Genomic DNA, 21,252 nt, shown 5'->3' with positions numbered 1-21,252 from the left:
TAATGTTTTTGGACATTTGCATTTGCTTGTAGTGACCAATAAGTGACCAAAATAGCACTTGTATAAATAACGCAGCCAAGGTGCGTCCCTCATGTTGCCAGGTTGGAAGGATGTGATGGACAGATGTTAGCAAGCTACTATTAGACTAGAGTTGCCTTTCGGGGGTGTAATTGGCAGGAGTGCATACTGGGAGGTAGGAGGAAAGCAATGGAAATTTTTTTTGTATGGCTATCGGTAGTCAGAGGGAATAAAAGACTTTTTCTGCTCAGATGACTTGCAACTATATCTCTCCCAACTGTGTAATATACACTTGCACATGCACATATAACCCACTTCAGTATCTGCTTATGTCACCCCTAATCTGGAATGTCTAACCCTCTCTTCTTTACCTATCTAATAATTACCCATAACTCAAGACATATAAAAATCTGGCCCATTCCTTCAAATCCTATCTTCTCTACCAACCCTTTCCCACCTATTCAAGCCACAGTAGCTCTTCATTCCTTAAACTTCAGTAACATTTCTAGTCTGTACTATTTGAGTCTTTCATTGTTTCCTAACAATGTTTAAGTGGAAATACTAAAGCATAGTGCCTAAAAGTATACATCCTGTGTGACCTTGGACTATGTATATATAACCCTTTAGAGCCTCTCATCTATTAAGTGGAGATATAAAGAGCCCCTATCTCATAGGGTTGTTTTGAAAGTTAAATGAAAATAATTCATGCCAAGAGCTTTACTTAGCATATGATTCAATAATTAGTGGTAGTAATGGATAGAGATGGTGAAGTGGAGATAATAGTAATAATCGTCACCATTGTCACTGGTCTCTTCAATTAGACTATATAACCTTTGAAGGTAGGGACTGGACTGCATCTCCTATCTGCTTGTACTCTGGTATCCTCCTAATCCCCAGAATATTCGGTTGGCTAAGTTGATGTCTATTGATTCTGTGTCCAACTCAATAGTGCTGCCTTAAAGATTTGAAATTGCTTCAGGAATATAAATATTCCTTTTCACTGCTACTGTGGAAGCCCTTGGATATTTTTGTTTGTTTGCATGCATGAGTAGCTTGGATGAAAGCTGCTGAAGTAATCACATGCAACTAGACTATGAGAAGAAGGGGAAACCTCTTAATCATCCCAAGCTCCTTTGGTGTGTATACTTGAAAAACTTCAGAAAACTATAAAATTCTGATGAAAAAAAGCCAAAGAGGAACTAAATAAATGGAGAGATATTTCATGTTCATGAATAGGAAGACTCAGTATTGTCAAGATGTCAGTTCTTCCCAACTTTATTCAATGCAATTTCAATCAAAATCCAAGCAAGTTATTTTGTGGATAATAAAATTTAAAAAACTGATTCTACAGTTTATGGAGAGGCAAAAGACCCAGAATAGTCAACATAATATTGAAGGAGAAGAACAAAGTTGGAGGACTGAGCTACTAAACTTTAAGACTTACTGTAAAGCTGCAGTAATCAAGACAGTGTGGTACTGATGGAAGAATAGACAAATAGATGAATGGAAGCGAACAGAGAGGTCAGAAATAGACCCACGTAAATAGAGTCAACTGACCTTTGACAAAGGAGCAATGGCAATACAATGCAGCAAAGAGAGTCTCTTCAACAAATGTGCTGGAACAACTGGACATCTACATGCAAAAAAATGAATCTAGACATAGATCTTACACTCATCATAAAAATTAACTCAAAGTGGATCATAAACCTAAGTGTGAAATGCAAAACTGTAAAACTCCTAGAAGACAACATAAGAGAAAACCTAGATGACTTTGGATATGATGATAACTTTTTAAATATAACACCAAAGTTATGACCCATGAAAGAAATCACTGATAAACTATACTTAATTAAAACTAAAAATTCTGTGAAAGACAATGTCAAGTGGAGTTCCCACTGTGGTGCAACAGGATCAGTGATGTCTCTGGAGAGCTGGGACACAGGTTTAGTCCCTGACCTGGCACAGTGGGTTAAGGATCTGATGTTGCTGCAGCTGCAGCATAGGTTGCAACTGCAGCTCAGATCTGATCCCTGGCCTGGGAACTCCCATATGCTGTGGGGCAGCCAAAAAAAGAGAGGATAAAAAGACAATGTCAAGAGAATGAGAAGGCAAGTCATAGGCTTGAAGAAAATATTTACAAAATACACATCTGATAAAGGACTGTTATCTAAAATACACAAAGAACTCTTAAAGCGCAACAATAAGACAACAAACAATCTGATTGAAAAGCCAGTGACTAATAGACACCTTGCCAGAGAAGATATATGGATGGTAAATAACCATATGAAAAGATGCTTCACATCATCTATCATCAGGAAAATGCAAATTAAAACAATAATGAAATGCCACTACACAGCTATTGGAATGGCCAAAATCTAGAGCACTGACAATACTAAATACTGATGAGGATGTGGATCAACAGGAGTTCTCATTTACTGGAGGTGGGAATGTAAAATGATATAACAACCACTTTGAAAAGACAGGTTGATGGCTTCTTATACAACTAAATATGCTCTTACCATACATAAGTTCCTTGGTATTTACCCAAAGGAGTTGAAGACTTAGGTTCACACAAAAAATGTGCACACAAATAGTTATAGCAGTTTTAATCATAGTTGTCAAAACTTTGAAGTAACCACAGTATTCTCCAGTAGGTGAAAGGTAAACTGTGGTATATCCAGACAGTGGAATATTATTCAGCACTAAAAAGAAATGAGCTTTGGAGCCCTAAAAAGACATGGAAGAAACTTAAAGGCATATTTCTGAGTGAAAAAGAAAACGATCTGAAAAGGCTACATACTATATGATTCCAACTACATGACATTCTAGAAAAGGCAAAACTGTGGAGACAGTAAAAGATCAGTGCTAGCTGGGTTTGAGGGAGGGGGGAAGGATGAATACGTGGAGCAAAAAGGAATTTAAGGGCAGTGAAAATACTCAGTATGATACTATAATGACGGGCACATGTCATTATACATTTTTCAAAACCTGTAGAATGTGAAACACCAGAGTGGAACCTAATGTAAACTATTATGATGCCTCAGTGTAGGTTCATGAGTTGTAACAAATGAACCACTTTGGCGGGAGATATTGATAACTGGGGAGGCTGTGCATGTGTAGGGGTGGGGGGGGGTCTATGTGAAATCTCTGTGTTTCCCCTCCAGTTTTGCTTGAAACTAAAACTGCTCTCAAAGAAATAAAGTCTTCATGACTTTAAAAACAAGAGGGAGGGAGGGAAGGAAGGAAGGAAGGAAAGAAGGAAGGAAGGAAGGAAGGGAGGAAGGAAGGAAGGAAGGAAAGAAAGAGGGAGAAGGAGGGGAGGAGTGGGAGGAGAGCGAGAGAGAGGAAGAAAGAAACATTAAAATGCCATCCGGTATTCTCTGACTTTCTGCCAGTTCAAGCTGTATTGTTTTAACTCTTGTAAAGAGCTGAAATTAAGGCCTTATCCACCACTTGTCCATCAGTCCATTTCTATAAAGAGTGTGCCAGAGTTTATATTGATAAGTGAACTAGACACTGAAACCTAAATACGACTAATTATTTTGCTTGTCATTTCTTTTTAGCTGATAATAGTAGAACTCTGAATGTGGATTCCACTGCAATGACGCTACCTATGTCTGATCCAACTGCATGGGCCACAGCAATGAACAATCTTGGAATGGCACCGCTGGGAATTGCTGGACAACCAATTTTGCCTGGTATGCTATTTTTAATCACCTCACAAGTGTTTTTTTTTTTTTATTGACCATGTGGACATAAATATAACAGTATGACACGACTTATTTTGAAGTTGACATTTACCAGATTCTGCCTAGAGTGTGCATTTTTGTAATATGAGCTTTATAGGCTGGATGGCCTGTAGTTACCAGTATACTCCTTATTGCACTCTGGGCAAGCTAGAGGTATATCTGATGCAGGATATGGTCATCGAACATTTAAATAGCTCATTTGAAATAAAAGCACAACGGGCTTTGCCAAGGGGTTACAAGGTTTCTTTAAATTTATCGATTTCCTAGAGGAAGCAAATGAACATGGAATTAGAATGAGAACTGATTTAGACATCCACAAAATCTTAGGTTGATTCCTAAAAGGATGGATAGGAGATAGTGGGGAGCATTCCAAAGACTACTGTTAACATTGAATATATGTTCATGTTTTTTATTCTATTTTTTTTTTTTTTTTGCCTTTTTGTCTTTTTAGGGCCGCACCTGCAGCATATGGAGGTTCCCAGGCTAGGTATCTAATTGGAGCTGTAGCCACCGGCCTACGCCAGAGCCACAGCAACGCCAGATCCGAGCCATGTCTGCAACCTACCCCACAGCTCACGGCAATGCCGGATCCTTAACCCACTGAGCAAGGCCAGGGATTGAACCCACAACCTCATGGTTCCTAGTCGGATTCATTTCTGCTGCGCCACGACGGGAACTCCTGTTCATATTTTTAAAAACAAAATAACCTATAAGGGAATGGGCCGCTAAATATAAAATCAGAAGAAAAATGCTATATTATCTGAAGGGCTTAGTTTAGGCACAAAAAAGCGTCCTGGACTGTCAGAGCTATTAACCATTAATATGGGTTTGTGAATGTGCCTTGGGCAACTTAACTTTTTTGCTGCTCTGTGTATGTCCTTAAATGACCATGAAAGTACTGCAAGAATTGATTTGGGGGTTTACAAAGAAATTTTAGCAAGTTGGAAAATTTGCAAATATAAAATCATAAATAGGAGTTCCTGTCATGGCTCAGCAGAAACAAATCTGACTAGTATCCATGAGGACACAGGTTCGATCCCTGGCCTTGCTCAGTGGGTTAAGGATCCAGCATTGCTGTGAGCTATGGTGTAGGTTGCAGACACCGCTTGGATCTGGTGTTGCTGTGGCTGTGGCGTGGGCAGCTACAGCTCCAATTTGACCCCTTGCCTGGGAACCTCCATATGCTGCAGGTGCAGTCCTAAAAAGACAAAAAAAAAATCATGAATAATGATATAAAATAATTATAAATTTGGTCAATTGCCCCCCCCCAAAAAAAGGGTTTGTGAAGACATTAGGGAATTACCATATCAAGAAGCCTGGGGTGCTTTTTAAACATCCTAAACATTAATTCCCCAGATTCACATAATTGTCATTCTACTTCAAAGCATGACAGGACCAGGCCAGTGTAGGACCTTTCTACCCAAAGTGTGTTCCGCATAACCTAGGAGTTCTTAAGAACCCAGAATCTCAGGCCATAGCCCACACCTACTGAATCAAAGCTGCATTTTTTTTAATGACCACACCCACGGCATATGGAGGTTCCCAGGCCTGGGAGTGAATTCAAGCTGCAGCTACGAGCTATGCTTCAGATGTGGCAATGCCAGATCCTTTAACCCACTGCACCAGGCCGGAGTTCGAACCTGCACCTCCACAGCTACCTGAGCTGCTGCAGTCGGATTCTTAACCCACTGTGCCACAGCGAGAACTCCCTCAAAGCTGCATTTTAACATGATCCCCAGGTGATTTTTAAGCACATTAAGGTTGAGAAACAGGTCTAGAGTGACACCACTTAGGGTTGTTGTAAGAATTAAATTGTGCTTAGCACAATGGAGAGCACATAGTGCTCAAAAATGTTGGCTGTTAAAATACTTTAAAAATCATTATTAATGAATTTCTCATAAAAATTTCCACAGGGAGTAATAGGTTTTTTTATTTAGGTTTTCTTCATTATTTCATCACAATAGAATTTAAACTAAAATCTTATATATTGTTTTATAGCTTCATAGATTCAGGAGTGGTCCTGAATCACAAGGACCTGAGTCACAATCTCTCAGAATCTAGAGTGACTATATTCTCTGATTTGGCTTAAATATTACTGGTTTATGGACATCTGAACTGTTTGGGTATATGTCCCAGGAAAAATCTTGAGGCCAAATCTGCTGATACCAAGAGGACTAAATGTTAGCTTGTATCAGATTACTTGTAAATTGCCACATCTAACCATAAATCTATGCTCACAAAGTAATCTTCAGTGCTTAGCTCCTCATCTAGAATGTGGAGCAGAAACAGGCCGAGCATTGACAGTAAAAAAATCATCTAAGCCATCATTAGGGGCCCAAAGCTTGTGCTGGGGTCAATATCTGGCCTAGAAAATTAGGGTAAGTTTTCTTAACAGAACTCAGAGGGCTATTTCTGCAGAGACAGTACCTTGCTTAGTATCTAATAACACAGGCCTCAAAGAACTTACTTGACCTATCGGCACTTTGGTCTTCTCATCTATAAAATGGGGATGGTTATAGTATTTAATTCATGGGATTGCTGTAAAGGTTAAATAGTACATTCAGCACAACGCTTGATATAATAAGCATTCAATAAAGGTTTCCTGGAGTCATTATTATTGCTATTAGCCATATTACATGTTATTTAAGATGAAGGAAACATTAACATACTTCCTTCAAATGGCTGCTAAATTGCCCGCTTAAATTGAAAGTACTTTGGTGCTAGGCAGCCAATATCGGCTCTAATGAGTGTTCCTCACATCCACCCCCAACCAGACATTTGAAACCTCAAGAGTGATTTTAATTTCTACTTCCAGCCCCTTTGCCTCCCTCTTGTTTTCTTAAGGACTATGAAGAAATGGCTTCTCAGGGTCCCCTTCAACCTTGTGATGCAGAGATCATTTAGCTACACTCCAGGGAAAGTTACTTGACTTTTTGGAAACCTAGCCTTAGAAATACTGATATTTAGTTCAAGAGTGCCCTTTTCTTAAAAGTGTCTGGGGCAGTAGCTCTAGGCTGAGACATACGTTGTAAAGCTATGTGTAAAATTATTTCAGTTATATGTGAAGTGATTTTTCTCCTCTCTATTATTTTAGGAAGGCAGTTTAATCATTGAGATTAGAACTTGTGTTCTGGGCATGGACTGCCTAGGTTCCTATAAATCCCTGCTCTGCCATTAAATAGCTGTGTGGCCTTTAGCAATTTACTTAACCTCTCTATGCCTCAGTTTCTTCATTTGTAAAACAGAAAACAGTAGCACCTGTGTCAGAGTGTTGTTAGGAGGATTAATGAGTTAAGACATGTAAAGTCTTAGAATGATGCCTGACTGAAAATAATTCCTCAATGAACTCAGCTATGATTATTATTGTTTCAAGTTCATATCTGATGCATAGCTCACTAAAAGTTGAATTATGGCCTATTTCTATTCTTTTTTTACATGAAATATGCTTTTATCTGCAAAGATTATTTTTGAATCCTCTTATATCTGGAATCTAATATATGGCACAAAGGAACCTTTCCAAAGAAAAGAAAATTATTTCTATTCTTAACAACAGTGAAGTATAAGGAATGCAGGGGCAAGTTTTTCCCTGGAGAAACACTGGACCATGGCAGGTGAAGAGAACAGTATGTGTCTGACAGTGCTGATAACTGTTCCCTATAAAAATGGTGGGAGGGGGGAGGTCCACAGAAATCGAAAGTTGGTACCACACTCCAATGCTGCCCACCCTTCTTGCTAAAGTCTGGGAAACAGGAGGCCTGCCACCTTTTTATATAATGTTTCAACTGAATGGGATAAAACAATGCCCTAATCCTCTTCCTCCTGCCCCGAATTCCTTAAAATGGAACATGCAGCAAATGAACCACATGGAACTCTTCCCTGAGGTCTGATGACTTAGTAATTCAGCTATTTTCCTGCCTCTTAGCAGGCTTCTTTCTGAGCCAACAGACTTTTCTTTGTCATGTCTCATCTGACCTATCTGTGACAGTAGAAAAGGCTTTTGGCATTGATGAAAAATAAATGATATATAAGCTTCCTTGACTTCCCCCAGAGAGCTCAAATCCATGCTGTCACGGATGCTGAGTCTCTTGGACACATACTTGTCAGGACAGTGTCTTGCTTATTATATTCATTGAGTAGGGAGCATAAACAGGCCATCTCCAGGATTTGGTGTAGAGCTCCCTTTCATCTAACATGGTGGGTTTCGTACAACTGCTGTTTGATAAAGTTAATGCACAATGATGGCAGATTAGAAGGTCCTTTCTGGCTGGTGGCTGCCTTTCCTGCAAGACTATTTGCTTTTCCAGGCTGGTCAGATCAGACTAATGTTAGTTTTCACATGAAGGGAGGCACCAAAAAGAGTCAGGCCACCTTTTTTTTATTATTTCCCAAATACAATTTTTTTTCTACTGTACAGCATGGTGACCCAGTTACACATACATGTATACATTCTTTTTTCTCCCATTATCATGCTTCCTCATAAGTAACTAGACATAGTTAGGAGCATTGTTCTGCCCATCACCCAAGATGAATCCAAGAATAGACCGGTTAAGGGTACTCACTGAATACTATGTGCTGCTTCCTTTACTTTTCCCTCAATTAAAATATCCTTAGTTCCAAATGTGGAACCTGTGATGTCCCAAAGAAGAAGTGTCCCTCATTATGGTGTCTCCATTGCATTGACTATGCCTGCTCCTTGAGAGATGTTAGAAAATATTTGCAGAGCAAGAACCTGCACTTCTGTGGGCATTGTCATTCTTAAGGAGGCAGTTCTCACTGGACGTAGCAGACAAACTCTGATGAGAACAGAAGACAAGAAGATGTGTGAATAGTGAAGATGAAAGGCTATTGTTCTACAAGCTCCTCAAGGAGGCCTGGACTTGGCTTTCTATTATTTTAACATCTTCCACAAATAGAATATCCCTTCAGTGGCAGATAAAGTTGAGATCCTGAGAAAGGAGAGCATTGTCCATCATCATGTGGACACTTCAAGACCAATAATATATAAAGTGCTACACCAAGTAGATATAATGTTTCTCCAGACAAGCTTGAACCCTACCAAATGATAGTATTCTCAAGACTCCCCATGGGAACTGTTATGAAGAGTCTGGTAGCATAAGATGGTTTATTCATTCATTCATGTAAGAAATATTTACTGAGGCCTGCTGTATGCAAGATACTGTTTGAAGCCCTGGGGATAAATCAGCGAATAAAAAAGAAAAAGACCCTTGCCCTCAAAGTGACTACAGACTTTTAGAACCCCTATATTTTCTCTCCAATAAGACCTGTTCTCATTTATGAGCAGCCGCTTGACCCCCAACAGCTCAAAGACTTCCCAAACATTTTGTTCATTTGTACTTTTATTCACCCATCCATTCATTAAAAATATATTGGGCCAGGTCAAGGAGATCCCAGTTGGGCATGGCTCAATCATTGCCTTCAAGCTCAGAGTCCAGTGGCAGAGACAGCAAAGCCCATGTCACTATATTACAGTGTAGCAAGTGTCATAGGAGATACATGTAGAAAAGTATTATTTTAGGTGGAGTGGGATGGAGCGGACACTAGGTAAGTAGTGGTGATCAGGGAAGGTTCGCAGAAATGGCAACATTTGAGCTGCCAGGGATATATAGGAAAATGTTAGGTGAAAAAAAGGAACTGAGAATAGTTTAGGCAGAGGAAATGGTACACCAATGACTAGAAGGTATGCAAAACTATACAGTATGGGGACAGTGGTTATCTATTGACTTGATTTATGTCACCCGTTTCACAAAGTGTTTGAGTCAGCTTATAAGAATGCTTATGGTAAAAGAGAAAAATTACAAGTAAAATAAACAATCATCTGGGAAAATATAAATTTATGCAAATAGAAGGTGACAACCAGGTAGGGAGTTTAATTAGAATTCAGAGTGTGTAGGTCATAGGACCCCACCCAGTTTCTAAAGGCACCTTTGAGCAGGTAGCCAAGACAAAAAGGGAAGCCTAATCATCTGCATTCCTCAGGAAAAGTCAAAAGGTCCAAATTTTCTTTTCTGGCTGCACCCACAGCATGCAGAACTTCCTGGGCCAGGGATCGAACCCACACCACAGCAGTAACCAGAGCCACATCAAATCCTTAACCCACTGAGCCACCAGGGAACTCCCAGGAGAAGTCAAACTTTTCATGGCCCTTAACACTTGTGTGTGTTTGACACTTCAGTTCTGAAAGAATTTTTTCATAGGGATCTTCATATATAGGGGGTGCACACTAAGTGAGGTAGTTGAGTGATCTCCAGAGCCCAAATACTGGGGTATAGCCCAGAACCAGTTGATATTGCTTTACCTAGTCTGCTGCAAATTGTAAAAACTGAAAATATAGTGAATTTTTCATGAAGTTAAATTTGCACAATTGAAGGGACTATTTTTTATTCAGAGATTATAGATTTCCTATAATTTTGGTTTTAAAATGTTCTGTTTTTTATGAATTGCATGAATGGTACATGGTTAGTTTTTGTTATTTTTTTCCCATGTCTTTTCTTGGCAAATTAAGAGGTTGACAAGCTTAAATATAAATATGTATACATTTTTATTGTATTCATCTCTAAAAATCCAGAAATCTAGGAACCAAAGATGTAATGTGAAATGTCCTCCCTAATGTCCTTCCAAAGGTGTTCATAGCATCCCTACTTGAAAGGCAAGGGCCTGACTCTGAATCTGTCAAATGTTCTAACAAAGCAAGAACACAAAGAACAAAATAGGAAGGAATGGGGAAAGGTAGGCTAGAAAGATATTTGCAGAAACTTACACTAAAGAAATAGATCTTCATTGGTTGTAATTTGGAATCAAAGTTGAAATTTACTGGGGAGAGTCTTTATGAACTGAAATTATGCCACATAACCCACCCAAGCCCAATTTGCTGCCTCATTTGCCATTGTACATGAACCAGGCCCTGCCTCAGCTTTCCAACTGGCCTGAAACAAGAGTTTTGATGATCTTCTGGAAAAGCAGGACAGATGTTGGTAGAATTTGAGAGTCACTGTGCAAAAATTTAGAAACTTGTGCTCTTTTCCAAGAGAGCTGGTGGTAAATTCAAGATCACCTTTTTATTTTTAATTTTTTTTGTTATTTCTCCAATACAATTTTTTTTTCTACTGTACAGCATGGTGACCCAGTTACACATACATGTATACATTCTTTTTTCTCACATTATCATGCTCCATTATAAGAGACTAGACAGAGTTCTCAGTGCTACACAGCAGGATCTCACTGTTAGTCCATTCCAAAGGCAATAGTCAGCATCTATTAACCCCAAGCTCCTAAGCCATCCCACTCCTTCCCCCTCCCCCTTGGCAACCACAAAAGTCTATTCCCCAAGTCCATGATTTTCTTTTCTGTGGAAAGGTTCATTTGTGCCATATATTAGATTCCAGATGTAAGTGATATCACATGGTATTTGTTTCTTTCTGACTTACTTCACTCAGGATGAGAGTCTCTAGTTCCATCCACGTGGCTGCAAATGGCATTATTTTGTTCTTTTTATGGCTGAGTAGTATTCCATTGTGTATATACACACCACATCTTCCTAATCCAATCATCTGTCGATGGACATTTGGGTTGTTTCCATGTCTTGGCTATTGTGAATAGTGCTGCAATGAACATGCGAGTGCATGTGTCTTTTTTAAGGAAAGTTTTGTCCCAATATATGCCCAAGAGTGGGATTCCTGGGTCATATGATAGTTCTATGGATAGATTTCTAAGGTACCTGCATACTCTTCTCCATAGTGGTTTTACCAGCATACATTCCCACCAATAGTTCAGGAGGGTTCCCTTTTCTCCACACCCCCTCCAGCATTTATTATTTGTGGACTTATTAATGATGGCCATTCTGACTGCTGTGAGGTGGTACCTCATAGTAGTTTTGATTTGCATTTCTCTAATAATCAGGGATGTTGAGCATTTTTTCATGTGCTTGTTGGCCATCTGTATATCTTCCTTCTAGAACAAATAATCCAAAAATTTATATGGAACCACAAAAGACCCAGAATTGCCAAAGCAATTCTGAGGAACAAAAGCCAAGCAGGAGGCATAACTCTCCCAGACTTCAGGCACTATTACAAAGCCACAGTCATCAAGACAGTGTGGTACTGGTACCAAAACAAACATGCAGACCAATGGAACAGAACAGAGAACCCAGAAATAAACCCAGACACCTATGGTCAATTAGTCTTTCACAAAAGAGGCGAGAGCATAACATGGGAAGAAGACAGTCTTTTCAGCAAGTGGTGCTGGGAAACCTGGACAGCTGCATGCAAATCCATGAAACTAGAATACACCCTCACACCATGCACAAAAATAAACTCAAAATGGCTGAAAGACTTAAATATAAGACAAGACACCATCAAACTCCTGGAAGAGAACATAGGCAAAACATTCTCTTACGTCAGCCTTACAAATGTTTTCTCAGGTCAGTCTCCCAAAGCAACAGAAATAAACGTAAAAAAAAAAAAAAAACAATGGGACCTAATCAAACTGACAAGCTTTTGCACAGCCAAGGAAACCAAAAAGAAAACAAAAAGACAAGTTACAGAATGGGAGAAAATACTTGCAAATGATGCAACTGACGAGGGCTTAATCTCTAAAATATACATGCAACTTATAAAATTCAACAGCAGAAAAGCCAACAACCCAATTGAAAAGTGGGCAAAAGATCATCTCTTGATCAGCTCAGCCAACCTGTCTTTAGAAATCTGTGTTCCATCTTCAGGTTGGCTGCCTAAAAAGACTTTTCAAGGATCTGCATAGAGAGGAAGCAGTCAGGACTGTAGTGAGTTAAAATTTCTCAATACCCAGGTGTAATTCATAATTTGCCAATGAATTTTGTAGGAATACTAAAGAAGTAGCAGGAGTTCCCATCATGGCGCAGTGGTTAACGAATCCGACTAGGAACCATGAGGTTGTGGGTTCGATCCCTGCCCTTGCTCAGTGGGTAAGAATCCGGCATTGCCGTGAGCTGTGGTGTAGATCACAGACGCGGCTTGGATCCTGCGTGGCTGTGGCTGTGGCGTAGGCTGGCAGCTACAGCTCCAATTAGACCCCTAGCCTGGGAATCTCCATATGCCGCGGGAGCGGCCCAAGAAATGGCAAAAAGACAAAAAAAAAAAAAAAAAAAAGAAGAAGAAGAAGTAGCAATAATGTACCAGAAATGTATACCTGAATTAGAATCATAATTTTCTATAAAATAGCTTAATTATGTATATATAACCAGATCCTATTTGGAATACTTATTTTAGATTAATCTATAGCTGCATTTCAGTGGTTTTTTGTCTTTTTTTTTTTTTTTTTTTTTGTTGTTGTTGTTGTTGTTGTTGCTATTTCTTGGGCCGCTCCTGCGGCATATGGAGGTTCCCAGGCTAGGGGTTGAATCAGAGCTGTAGCCACCGGCCAACGCCAGAGCCACAGCAACGCGGGATCCAAGCCGCGTCTGCAACCTACACCACAGCTCATGGCAACGCCAGATCGTTAACCCACTGAGCAAGGGCAGGGACCGAACCCGCAACCTCATGGTTCCTAGTCGGATTTGTTAACCACTGCGCCACGACGGGAACTCCTCAGTGGTTTTACTGTGAGTACAAACTACTTCCTGGTGCTCAAAGGGTCTCTGGAATACCTGAAAGATTGGAAATGGCTTTAGTGGGCCTGGAAGGACCTGGATGGGAAGAAGTCACTAAGTGTAGGCAAAGCCTTTCTGAGGGTACAAAGGGGCCTACAGCCAGCTAGAACCAGGGTCAAGTTCTAAAAAGGCAAGCAGAATAGTAAATGTTAACTCCTAAATCCACCTACCTCAAAGTTCATAACTTGCCACAATTCCAACTTCTCCTGTGGGTCAAAGTTGAGACACTGAATTTAGAACATTCAACCCTGTGACAATACATATATTGAATATCTCAACAGGAAATTCTGGGAGTAGAGATATGCAACCCTAAGGTAGCCTCTTGAACAGGAACATTTGAAGGATGCTATGTGTTGAGTAAGTAGATATAGAACTTAATCTGACAAGAAGCATCTTTTTTTTCCTGTGGAATGGACATTGTGAGAAGCAGAATAGACTAATAATTGAGAGCATGGCTAGCAAAAGCTACCTACTGTGTGGCCTTACTGTGTTATCTATATAAGCTTCAATTTCCTCATCTGTACAAAAGGGAATAATAATATTGTCCATTCCTTAGGACTGTTGTGAAGTTTAAGTGAGACGATTTGCATAAAACCTGAAAATTCATATACACTCAATTAATGAGCAGTAGTACTATGGACACCATCCTCCTCCCCTGCCACAAAAGTTGAGATTGCTGCCTGCAGGAAGAAAGCCATCATGAACTGGCCTGCTGGAAAATATCAAGGGTTGAACCATAAAATTGGCACATGTGGTGTCTTTGTCAGCCATCAAAGATGGGCAGCCTCTAAGGTTTCTAGTGTTTTGCAGACATCTGCAGTCTTAGTACATCGGGTAGAGAGTGTGTCATGTGGCATTGTTCCAACTGGCCCTTCTACACAGCAATAGTGCAGTGTTAACAATTGCTCAAGACAGTGGCTATGGGGCCCTGCTGGGTCCCAAAGCACCTTTTCAATAATCAGAAAAAGTGTCAGTCTAGTTGGGTGTCTGGTGTTCTTTCTATTTTCATTATTTGAAAATAGCTAACTCTATGCACCAATTACGCCCCGCTCCTCCCTCAGGCATGCTGCATAGTCTGCTTACCAATTGCTGTATGACGAATACATTATAACTTACTGGCTTGAGACAATCATTTTATTATATTTTAAGATTTTTCTGGATAAAGAATCGGGGCGGGATTTAAATGAGCAATCCTCCAGTTCCATATGGTATCAATAGGGACGCCTCAGCTGTGGTAGGCTCATCTGGAGGTTGCAAGACAACTTTATTCGTATGCATGGCACTTTGGCAGGGACAGATAAAACACGGGCTCAGCTGGATCCCTCCCTTTTCATTTACACTAAAGCTCTCTCCACATGGTCTCTCTAGCATGGTGGTCAGACATGTTCCATTGTGACTGAAGCTCCCATAGCAAGTGTTCCCAGAGACAACTGGAAATTTTTATCTCTCTTAAGGCCTGGGTCTGAAAATGAGCACAACATCCCTTCTGCTGTATTCTGTTGGTCAAAGCCATTGTAGAGCCCATCCAGATCTTTAAGGGGATGGGGCATAGACCTCGCCTCTTGATAGGAGGGAAATCTAGAATTTATATTCAACTTTCTACCACACTTGGAAGAAAGAATTGTGTAGAAGTATTTTGTTATTCATCTGCCATGTTTTTCACCATATCTGTTTCATCTTATACCTGTAATTAAATTAATTTATTAAAACAATTTTCATGCTATATTGAAAAGCAGTGCAGTAGTTAAGAGCATTAAAGTTAGACCAACCTGGATTTGAATTCTGGGTCTTGCCTCTTACTGGCTGTGTAACCTTGGGAAAGTAACTAAACCTTTCTGAGCCCTAGTTTCTTTATGTATAAAATGAAGGATAATAACAATACCTAGCCCACAGGTCTTTTGGAATAAGATTATATAAAATGCTTAGCATAGTCCCTAGCACAATGTAGGCATCCAATAAACAATTATGATGGTGATAATAATGGATGATAAAACATTATAACTTTTTACATAGCTGTTTCCAAACTAAACTCTGAGGTTATTGATTTTATCTTACTCATTTCTTCAACCCCAACACCTGCAAAGGGCCTGGCATCAAAATATTGAAGAATAGATATATGGATGACTAAATGGAAGCATAGAACCGACATTTTCCTCCATTGTAGTTCCCTGGCTCAGATGTGTACCGAGAATGGAGGATGATAATATTGCAAGATAACTACTCTAGGTTGAGTTAAGTGCAAGTTGCTAGGCAGCAGGAAGGCTCAAGGCTACACTGAAACATTACTTCAAATCATGTAATAGAGATGTAATAGAGCTGCATCTCGGAGGAGCAAGCTGGCCCAACTAACACACAACATTTGCAGCATTTCCAGTAAGCTGAGAGTCTGGAAAGTACGTGAATCAGAAGAGGGAATACAAACCAACATCTTCCATCTACAGACATGCCAAGAGTCAAGAAGCCAATAGGGAAAGGGTGTTAGAAGAGATGGTAAAAGCAAAACAGAACAGGGTATTTATTGTAAAAAGACTTCGGGGGAATACCTTGGCCTTTTCCATAACCCTTTTGTAAAATGACCTCAAATCTCCTTCAGAAGTTTGAATTCCTAACCTAAGTGGTAATACTTGTACTTGTTGGCTATACTCTTCAAGCCAGAACAGGGCCGGGAAAGGGAGAGAATTTCTCTGGTTTTCTACTCCCAATGTGTTTTAAATTGTTGGACTTTGATTTTTTTCAGATTCTGTAATACTTGTATAAGGCCCATGATTTCAAAGTGGTATTTTCTGGGTTGGTATTGGAATTTCAAGTCTACTTTGGTCTTAGTGGTGGAAGATAAGCAAAAGAAATAATCAATGTGATAGGAGCCCACGTGCAATGTACAACCTGCCCTCCAGCAAGCCCTGCTGGGCAGTGGGACTCTTGGCATATTGAGCACACGAAAGAAAGGGAGTTTATCTACTCTGGCTTTAGCCATATGTCATCAATACACTTGCTTTTAAATGAATTTCATAAAATATTCATGTAATCATACCAAACAGCACAGTGGTGAGTACATCAGTCAGGAGTTATATTTATCATGTGTATTTGTTTTTTGTTTGTCTCCATTTATTAGTAGACAGTACATGGAGACAGGCATTTCTTTCTCAGTTGAAGTGGCAGAACTTGTTTAATGAACTGATGTTTCTGTAATCTGTGGTAAGGTAGAGTTGTGAGTGACAGAACTATATGAATAACAATGAGGAGGCAAGCAGAAAAAAAGGAAGACAAACATTTCAGTAGGAGGGGGAAAATAGATGGGATTGTTTAGTTGGCACACAATCTAATCTGATCTTTTCCTATTGAAAATTAAGTTTGTAAATGGGGGAGATAATGTTAACAATTTTTCCAAAATCTTATACACAAGGAATCAAATTTTCCAAAGACATAAATAGCATTCTTAACTACAGTGCTCCTATTCTACAGCATAGGAACACAGAGTGTCAGGGGCCTTCAGTTCTCCAAGATGGAAAAAAAAAGACCTGAACCCCCACCCCACCTACATAGAGCCTGACAAATAGGAGGCTATCACAGATGTTTGTGGGATGTGCCTAAATAAGTGAACGTATTTGTGTGTGTGTGTGTGTCTGTGTGCATGTCTTGAATGGAGGGAAAGAAACATGCCTATCAAGACCACCACCTATCATGCCAGAGATTCTCTTATCTGTACTGCCCTTTCATCCTTTAAGCTAAATGTCATTATTTATCCCTACTTTTACCAAAAAGAGAGATGGAGGCACACAGATATTAAGAAACATTTCTCAAGGTCATATAACTAGCATGTGAGGGAAAGTAGAGATATGAGAGTCACAGGGAGGAAGCGAAGGAGTGTGTGTCTGTGTGTGCACAGGCGTGTGTGTGTGTGTGTGTGTGTGTGTGTGTGTGTACTTCCGTGTCAGGTGAGATAACATATGAGGGCTAAAAGTAAATTCATTTTCAGAAAAATAAAATTTCCTCTTAGAAGAAAATTTTTTTTCCCAAACACATTCCAGGTCTTGGAATCTCAGCATGACAGACACATGGGAAGATGGGCATGCCCTAGTTTTCTTGGGCTGGCTTGCAGTGAGGGGATGCCTTGTGCCACCCACCTACCTAATCTGTTTTTGGTTTTGTTTTGTTCTTTATGACCTCACCCATGGCATATGGAAGTTCCCAGGCCAGGGATTGAATCTGAGTTGCACCTGTGACCTCCACCACAGCTGCAGCAACGCTGGATCCTTTAACCCACTGCTCTGGGCAAGGGCTCCAAACCACACCTCCGCAGTGATCGGAGCTGCTGAAGTCAGATTCTTAACCCACTGTGCCACAGCAGGAATTCCCCACCTACCTATCTACCCAGTCATAAGACTCCCTCCTTCTGGCCTGTTGTACCAGAAGTTCTGCTTCTGTATGAACTGCAGATTCTTCCCACTGTTTAGATCCAACTCCTTCAACATCTTACAACCCACCCAGGGGATTCAGAGCCACCTTGAGGCCATGCTTAAAGGCGCTGCCCCTCGGGCCTCAGTGGTGAGCAGGATAAGGTTTGGGGGAGTAGGAGCTGCCACTGCCACCTCAATGACCTCTACCTTACAGAACTCCTCATGCCATACTTTCTTTGTTTACATTGTGCATTCTATAACAGAGGGCAGGGGGAGAGGTGGGGAAATGAAGGAGAATGCACACCCTCCCTCAAAGAACTTGCATTTGGATATAGAGAGAAAAATTAACCAATCAGATCGGTACCACCTTTAGAGCCAGGCAAGCGGGGTCCTTGCCATGGACCCCTCACATCGGGGAACCCCCTGCTTCGGAATGACTGTCTCAATATGTTCTAAGTCCTTCTCCAGAGCTGAGGACTGGCCAGATAAGTAGTGCCATCAGGATGGGTACCCCAAGTCCAGGGCAGATCCTATGTGGGTCTTGATGGAAAGAAGCACCTTTCTCAAAATTTTTTACATTCCCCTCCAGTGTCTGAGACTGACCAAGGCTTGTAGTGTCATCTGAGAAAGGAGCCCCAATTTCAAATTGAACCTATGTGGACCCCAGCCCCCATTTCTCCCCTTTGAGGCACTCTTCGATCTTCTACCCCACATATGGAATCAACTAGATGCCCCAAGAAGCTTCAGAACTCATACACGTATGGAGTCCTCCCAGAGTCTTGGTCCTATGAGACTATCCTGGCAAGTAACTCACTCCAGCTGGCTGCTGTGGTGTTTCTTTCATGGTATCATAGGAGGTTGGGCACCAGAATAGTGTTAACGATGATTTGAGGTGAATCAAATTGTGTATCTAGACAAGGTCCATAAAAACATTCGTTTGAGGGGACTCCCACACATTGTATAAGTATCTTTAAATAAAGCAAAAGATGATGCAAAATAAAATTCAGTGGTAACAGGTGTAGAACAGTTTTGAGACACAGAGATAAGAATGAAGTGGAATTACCTGGAAAGTATGCTTCAGGGAGGATGGGACTTTAAGCCAGGCTTTGAAGGGTGTGGAGAATTGGGGGATGCTCAAATGATTCTAGGCAGGCAGGGAGAACAATAGCTGAGAATAGTTATTTATTGAGCATTGTTGTGCTTTGCATAATAGAAGGCACATTTTATTCATCGTTTTGTTTATTCCTCACAGCTCTGTATAAAAGTGGTGGAATTAACCCTATTTTGCAAATGACAAAATGGAGGTTCAAAAGATTCATCCTGCTAAGCAAATGGTAGAACTAGGACCCAGGTCTGACTGATGCCTAAAACCGTACACTCTTAATGCCATGCTATGCTGCAAAAAGACAGGAAGTGTTACAAGGGATAGCAAGAAGCCTTGTCTGAATGGAGCAGAGGGTGTGTGTTGGAAACTAGTAGGAGGCAAGATCAATGAACAAGGCAAAGTCATATTATGAAAGGCCTTGAATGTCAAAATGAGATGGAGAGAAATAGGCACTGCTCAAACGAAAATGAACAGCCCTAGCCAAAAAGGAAAATGCATGCTTATAGTATTTAAGACCTGGTAATTCTTTTTTTTTTTTTTTTTTTTTTGTCTTTTTGCTATTTCTTGGGCCGCTTCCGCGGCATATGGAGATTCCCAGGCTAGGGGTCTAATCGGAGCTGTAGCCACCGGCCTACGCCAGAGCCACAGCAACGCGGGATCCGAGACGCGTCTGCAACCTACACCACAGCTCACGGCAACGCCGGATCGGTAACCCACTGAGCAAGGGCAGGGACCGAACCCGCAACCTCATGGTTCCTAGTCGGATTCGTTAACCACTGCGCCACGACGGGAACTCCAAGACCTGGTAATTCTAATAACATGCTTGCTTAAATATTTTGCTTCTGTCTAAGAAAGACCTTTGGTCTGAAGCTTATAAGGTAGCATTCTGCCTCTACTTGACCTTGCCAGATATGATTTATTGTTCTCTCTCTTCTCCTTTTTTAGACTTTGATCCTGCCCTTGGAATGATGACTGGAATTCCACCCATAACTCCAATGATGCCTGGCTTGGGAATAGTACCTCCTCCAATTCCACCAGATATGCCAGTCGTAAAGGAGATCATACACTGTAAAAGCTGCACGCTCTTCCCTCCAAATCCAAGTAATATTCTGCTTTTTCTCCACACAAGTCACAATGTTTTGGTGTCTGGGAACACTTCTTTTCCAAAAGAATACTCAAGGGCTTCATAAATGTATGTGCAGGAGCTTCCCCCAGAAAACAAAAAAATTACCTCTTACCAAGCAAGGCTGAAACTTATGCACAGAACGGTAAATTTCTGTGTGCTGGTTGCAGTACAAATGATAAAACAGGTTTCTAGTGTCATCTGGTAAGGAGTTTTTAAGTGCATTAGTATAGAAGGAGGCACCTGACACAATTTTCTCAACATTGTCATTTACATTCTCTGCTTTTCATAATTGGCCTACATGCTGATGATGGCAGAAATAGAGTGTGATCTGAGTCTGCCTGGGGCACATGAGAATATACACTGGTGCTAAGAATCCTCCACTGCTACCAGCTATTCACACATCACTCAAACTTCTGCTATTCAGTGATGGGCTGTGATAGACAGTGAGGTGAGATTCAACTTACTATGAGGGCAAAGAGGACTATTGAGACTGAGACAAGCTACTTTCAGCCACCCAGTCAATGCAGTTCACGTGGAAATGATCTAGGGTTCTGTCAGTTATGAATAGGTTTTTCCTTAGACTCTTAAAAACATCTGTGGAGCTATGGTGGCCATATTTCTGTTAAAATGTAGCAGCAGTAAAAATTGACTCAAACTTTTTTCAGGATCTGTGTGGGATTTTATTTACTTTAAATGATCAGCAGCTACTTCTGCACATGACCCAAGCCTCATTAAAGCTTCCTCCACAGTTCTAGTGCTGCTGGGTGGCCTACTTAAGGAATCCGACACTATAGTGCTGAGAGATTAAAGCTGTCTGTTAAGCGACACATTCAGTGGTTCAGGCCATAGATCAAATGAACTTGCCTCATTATGATAAACATGAACTTTTGACATGTGACTTTAGACAATTATTTCATCTCCTACCTTACATGGGAATCAGATAATCATGGAATCAAGCCCTGGCAAGGACCCAGGTTCTTTTTAGAATGGTCTGCTCATAACCAGGAGAATTTTGGAGTCAGGATTGATTGGACAAATCATCTTGGCCCCTTTTGCTAAGTGAAATGTCTTCTCAATGCCTTCTTCAGGTCTTTGAACTCAGTAGTCAGCAGGGTACTTCCTTCCAGGCCAATAAGAAATCTAGGAGGCTAGCAGCTCAGGGGACTGAATTAGGAGAAGAGCGAACATGTCAGGGAAAATTAGGGAATGGAGAA

General features: G+C 40.6%; 1 protein-coding gene across 33 annotated transcripts in view; it reads left to right on the top strand.

The window, feature by feature from the left end:
* Positions 1–21,252, top strand: part of ENOX2 (ecto-NOX disulfide-thiol exchanger 2) — a 284,418-nt gene that overhangs the window by 196,063 nt on the left and 67,103 nt on the right. For all 33 annotated transcript variants that reach the window (XM_085006568.1, XM_085006558.1, XM_085006563.1 and 30 more), the window contains 2 exons: positions 3,582–3,716; positions 19,858–20,013. In XM_085006568.1, coding sequence (XP_084862694.1) covers positions 3,620–3,716; positions 19,858–20,013 — 253 coding nt within the window. In that variant the 5' untranslated portion in view covers positions 3,582–3,619. The remainder of the gene's footprint in view (positions 1–3,581; positions 3,717–19,857; positions 20,014–21,252) is intronic.

Source organism: Sus scrofa, chromosome X, assembly GCF_054392235.1.
Source record: "Sus scrofa isolate SSC_HxYL_T2T_F1_AM1 chromosome X, Sscrofa_HxYL_maternal_Yorkshire_Landrace_v2.0, whole genome shotgun sequence".
Lineage (NCBI taxonomy): Eukaryota > Metazoa > Chordata > Mammalia > Artiodactyla > Suidae > Sus > Sus scrofa.
The sequence above is the reverse complement of the archived record's forward strand: the minus strand, read 5'-3'. Positions and strand labels throughout refer to the sequence as shown.